The following is a 5,649-nucleotide window of genomic DNA, read 5'->3' on the forward strand; positions in this document are numbered from 1 at the left end:
TGATATAATCAACGAAGCCAAACCTAAGGGAGATACTATTTATTCCATCGGAGACTTCATTACCGCTCGTAGCCTCCCCGTGGAGGCCATCAATCTCGACGCTGCAGCTGCCTGTATGCCGCCTATCAGGTCGGTTCTTCTTGGCAATGATAGGGTCTCCTCTGTGACGTTCATGAGTGGACGTACTATTGGTCATCTTGCTGCGCTCGCGGATTGGTCGTGGCCAGAGTTGCAGATACTACTGAAGCTGCATATGGAGCGCAAAAGAGTTTGGGTATCCAGATCAAAGAGCATGTGGTCGAGGTGATTAAGTCAATACCTTGGGGAGTTCGACGAAGGAGGTGGATGTGTGGCTACCCTCGAAGTGGTCGGCATGGATGCTTGGCCGAACAACGCCAATATAGCTGATGGCGGCAAGAACAACTTGGAGGCAACTAGGGTTTGTTCTTGATGGGCTTTGTGGGTTGATGGTTGGGCCTAGGGCTGTGGAACTGATTTTGGGCTTGCTCTCTCTTAGGTCTAGAATAACTAATGGGTTTATGTACCCATTATTTAGTTAGTCTTTTTTTCGGATTTGCTTGCCTATTACTATGCATTACTGTTCATAGTTAAATAGGCTTTCTTGAATAAGTGAGCATGAGTACCGTCAAATGATCGAACCTAATCTATGTATCGCTGTGGTTTTACCACAAACTCTTTATCTGCCCAAAGATGGTAGAGGGATGATATGTAATGGTCCTTTCTGGACCGAGTAATATTAATATATCGACATGATATTCTTCAAAAAAAAAAAAAAAAAAATCTTCTAAACTGAATTCAAAATTTGCCATTTAAAATCATTAATTCTTATATTTTAGCTGTTAATTAAGTCAAATCGGGATTGGATCCATTCCACTTCATTTCTTTCCTCATTGTGGTTAGCCGATTGCTAAGGGTGGTGAGTTTGTGTTATAACCATCAAGAATTCCTACCTAAATCTACAATTCTCCATTAGTAAAGATGAAATAAAATTTCTTTTTAATAGGAAGAATAATTAAACGATTTATATGGTTCAATTTATAAAACCTAAATAGAAAGAAAAAAAAAAGATCTTATAATTATAAAGGGTGTAGACTTCTAGGCACCGAGCACAAAGATCATGCGAAATTGTGCAGTTATTTCAATTTGGTTCAGTCAACAGTTAGATTGCTCCTTAATCACCGATAAGAAAACGACAATATAAACCATGTATGATATGAATGGATGTAGCAGGAGATGATCGAACCTAGACTTGGCTTGATATATATCAAATTTCGTTGATCTAGCCAGCCAAATTTGGTTGGGATTTGTGGGAGTTTTCGTCAACTTGTGTCAGGATCGATTAATTGACACAATCTAGATTTGAGGGATCTAGGTAGATAAAACCAAATTTAGTTGGGATTTGTGAGAGTTTTTATCAACCCGTATTGGGATGGTTAACCGACACCATCGGTGTGTCGGTGGTGTTCTTAAGAAACTGAAATTGAGATGACAAGTTTAGAGATAGGTAAATACTGAATGATGAGACTATACATTTTTTAATTTTTTTTTTAATTTTTACCAAAGACATTAACATTGGATCGCTGAACAACAACCAAACTCGACCAACTTTTAAATTAACCCTCAAGCCTCATAAGTCATAACACAATCGTAGCTAAACCGGACTCAAACAACATTGCAAGGCCCAAGCATTGGTGCAGAAATTACAAGATTAACGATATTTCTAATAAACTTCCATAGTGACCGTCAACAAATATCAAACATTTGCCAAGAAAAGTATACTGACGAAATTAGGAAAAGGTTAGAAATTATTGTTTCTCACGAGAAAATACCTTAATTAAGGAAAGTAATGAATAATTGCCGGAATTTAGCGATAATCATCTTTAAACCAATCCAACACCACCCACTCTCAGATCCAACGGCCATCCTTCACCCCATCCCCTCCTTGGGCCCCACCACCCCACCTTTATATTCCCCCCCCCTTCATCTTTCTCTTTCCCCCTCCCTCATTTTCACCAGAGCCACCTCTCTTTTTCTCTCTCTTGCCTCACTTCAATGGCGTCCTCCATCCCCGATAACCTAACCAGAGACCAGTACGTGTACCTGGCCAAGCTCGCCGAGCAGGCCGAGCGCTACGAGGAGATGGTGCAGTTCATGGAGAAGCTCGTCGTGGGGTCCACTCCGGCGTCGGAGCTCACCGTGGAGGAGCGCAACCTCCTCTCCGTCGCCTACAAGAACGTGATCGGGTCGCTCCGGGCCGCCTGGCGGATCGTGTCGTCGATCGAGCAGAAGGAGGAGGGCCGCAAGAACGAGGAGCACGTGGCGCTCGTCAAGGAGTACAGATCGAAGGTCGAGGCCGAGCTCTCTGAGGTCTGCGCCAGCATTCTGAGGATCCTGGACTCCAATCTGGTGCCGTCGGCGTCGTCGAGCGAGTCGAAGGTCTTCTATTTGAAGATGAAGGGGGACTACCACCGCTACTTGGCGGAGTTCAAGTCGGCCGAGGAGAGGAAGGCTGCGGCTGAGGACACTATGCTCTCTTACAAGGCTGCTCAGGTAAACAGAAACGACGCCGTTTTGGTGCCTGTGATTTTTTTTCTTTCTTTCTTTCAATTTTTGGGGTCAGTTTTAGGGATTTTGACTCTAGTAGTGAGCTTTGACTTGTTTGTTTTGAGGCTTTGAGTAAATAGTAGAACAAGAGTTTAAATTTCGTGAAATACGGAGTCGAAACCTTGAATTAGTGAGTGTATGAGTGCAATTGGGTTTCAATTTTTGAAGTTAAATAGTCAAAATACAGCTTTGAGTTTCGTAGAATTAGAATTGAAGCCTTGAATCAGTGAGTATATGCATGTGAGTGACTGTGAGTGCAGTTGGGGTTCAAATTTTTGAAGTTCTGGTATTGATTGGAAATTGAAATCTGAAGTTTTGTCTCTTGATTTTGCTGGGAAGGATGTGGCTGTTGCGGATCTGGCACCAACTCACCCCATAAGATTGGGTCTAGCTCTGAACTTCTCGGTGTTCTACTATGAGATTCTCAATCAGTCTGACAAAGCTTGTAGCATGGCCAAACAGGTATCTTTCATATTTTTCAGTATATGTGTATTTATACGATTTCATTTTTCCACTCATCATATCATTGTCATTGGAGTCTGGATTGTAGTAGCATGTAAACTTTGTTGTCTCACTTTTGCATAGTGTCTTACTATTAGTCTATCTATAAGTTGGAAGGATCTATGCTGGACTCTCCATTCCTATGCTCCATTACTTGTTATTTATGTCAAGTTTAATCTGTCTGGATTGGTTTCTGAATTGTGTGCTTTTAATATGGTCCGAATGCTTCATGATAAAAACCTGGATTTGGGTTGCTTGACTTGTGACTTTGTAATGAAGGTACTTTTATTTGGTTTTGGACAGATTTCTCCTCATTAAGTTGATGATAAATGAACATTAGTGCTCTTTGACTTTGTGTATTTGTTATTGTTGTTTTTCCCATGCTTGTTGTCCTAAAAGTTACATGAATTATTGGGGCTATAATTTTTTATTAGTACTACCATGTGTTTTGGGGCTGGACAATGTCTGTCTGTCTGGGTAAAATGTTGTTGAGTTTCTGTTTTGTTTGCATAATTTAAATGCGTTAGAAAAACTATTATATCCTACAGTAACTATATCTGTAGACATGGTAGGCATCAGAATAGTTATTAGTACTACCATGTGTGTCTGCCTGTCTGGGTAAAATGTTGTTTGAGTTTGGGTTTTGTTTACATGATATTATCTGTAGACATGGTAGGCATCAGAATAGTTATTAGTACTACCATGTGTGTCTGCCTGTCTGGGTAAAATGTTGTTGAGTTTGGGTTTTGTTTACATGATATTATATGTGTTGGAAAAACTATTACATCCTACAGTAACTATATCTGTAGACATGGTAGGCATCAGAATAGTAATATTTTAGACTGACTCACCTGCAACATGATATATGCCAAATTAAGTAGATCAAATGAGAGATTTTTTATTTATATTTATTTTTTTGGAGAAATATACCAGATTAAGTACCAATCAAAGTAACATGCTTATTGACTTTTATGAATTTAAAGTGGAAGACTAAAATAGTCAGTGGCTCATCTATCCAATTTTTTAATTAGTGGCAGTGCTCTCCTTGAGAGATGAATTTAGCTTTCTGTTCCATTGAAATGGTCTTCTCTTTAAACATTGTATTTGGATAACGCTTACTAAGTTGCTTGTATATAATTAGGCATTTGAGGAAGCCATTGCTGAGCTAGACACTTTGGGTGAAGAATCTTACAAGGACAGCACTCTCATCATGCAACTTTTGAGGGACAACCTCACCCTCTGGACTTCAGATGTGACGGTTAGTGCCTCCTTTTCCTAAAAATTGCTTGAATGGAGCGGTCATTCATAGTGGTCCACCTCTCATTCATGTTTGACAGGATTACTCCTGTGAGAGGGAGTTCAAATTCACAGTAGGAGAGCCCCACCGAATAACTCACACACACACACACACACAGAGAAATGCATGAATGCTGAAAGAAAATTATACTTAATATAATGAGTAAATGCTTTATATACAGAAGCTGATTGAGATTATATGTTATGTTATCGATGCAGGAAGGGTTAGATGAACCATAGATAGCTGCAAGGGTCCTATGCTTCCTGATGGAGGAGTTGGGTGTTGAATCAGCTAATTGGAAGCAAGTGTGTGCTTTGTATATTGCCAGAATTGAAACTGAACTTGTTCATGAATTGTTTAAGTGATGTTAGCAGCAACCAGCTGTCTTTTTTCAGCAATTTTAAATTTGGGTTTGGTTTATGGAAATGGAATCATAGCATATAAAACTATTGAGGATAATCATGTAGTAGAATAGTATTGTCGTGTGACTCAGAGTGATGCATTTGCTTGGCCATAAAGTTTGGAATGATCATGTGGCAATCTTTTTCATTTGATGGATCCCAAAATTGATATCATCTGAAAAAGTTCTTTGTCATTTTCTTTTGTTCATTGGTCAAGATTCTGTGCACATAGCTGCAAAGGAACCTTGCAAAACTGCACAAGAAGTTTAGGGGATATTTACTTCAAATGCTTTAATATCATATTTTACCATAAAATAATCTTTTGGGGTCTTATCATGCCCGTAGTTAATTTTACTAGGCAATTGGTTTTACTAATTTATATTGTAGGACATGCATAAGATGATCACATGTATTTTGCTCCATTGTTGTAGTTGTTGGTGTTGGTTTTTATTTTTTATTTTTTGACAAAGAAAATTTAGGCTTCCCTATTTACACCGCCAGGGCGCTATCCACACTCCGTATTTCATGGGGCCAGATGTTTGTTAAGTTAATTAGTTAGCCACTCAAGAGGGATTGTTGATAGCGGGAGTCATACTTGGTTGGGGTTCAACGCACAATCCGATCCTTGTCAACTAAACCAACTTTCATGGACATTCATTTTGCTCTGTTCGGTTGCATTTTCGACGGGCCCCCTTTAATTTCTTAGTAATGAAAAAACAATCTTAAATACTTCTATCGGTTGGCTTCGCAAAACATTGAAATTCTTCACATGTTAAATAAAGTACAAACACTTGGTGGCATGTGTCTTTTCTCAAGCTCTTCATC

The 5,649-nt window shown here is 39.4% G+C and overlaps 1 protein-coding gene across 1 annotated transcript; it reads left to right on the forward strand.

Annotated features, from left to right (window-relative positions):
• Window positions 1–2,002: 2,002 nt before the first annotated feature.
• On the forward strand, window positions 2,003–4,968 carry LOC112178829 (14-3-3-like protein GF14 kappa). Its single transcript, XM_024317066.2, has 4 exons — window positions 2,003–2,571; window positions 2,965–3,087; window positions 4,268–4,384; window positions 4,642–4,968. The coding sequence occupies exons 1-4, from the start codon at window positions 2,074–2,076 to the stop codon at window positions 4,660–4,662; spliced, it is 759 nt and encodes a 252-aa protein (XP_024172834.1). The 5' UTR covers window positions 2,003–2,073; the 3' UTR covers window positions 4,663–4,968.
• Window positions 4,969–5,649: the final 681 nt, after the last annotated feature.

Source organism: Rosa chinensis, chromosome 7 (genome assembly GCF_002994745.2).
Source record: "Rosa chinensis cultivar Old Blush chromosome 7, RchiOBHm-V2, whole genome shotgun sequence".
Classification (NCBI taxonomy): Eukaryota; Viridiplantae; Streptophyta; class Magnoliopsida; order Rosales; family Rosaceae; genus Rosa; species Rosa chinensis.

Bases quoted from the DNA above. Each gene is read 5' to 3' on its own strand.
- LOC112178829 (XM_024317066.2), top strand. From the start codon at position 2,074: ATGGCGTCCTCCATCCCCGATAACCTAACCAGAGACCAGTACGTGTAC. The intron at 2,572-2,964 runs GTAAACAGAAAC...TTTGCTGGGAAG, and splicing joins TCTCTTACAAGGCTGCTCAG to GATGTGGCTGTTGCGGATCT. The intron at 4,385-4,641 runs GTTAGTGCCTCC...TTATCGATGCAG, and splicing joins TCTGGACTTCAGATGTGACG to GAAGGGTTAGATGAACCATA.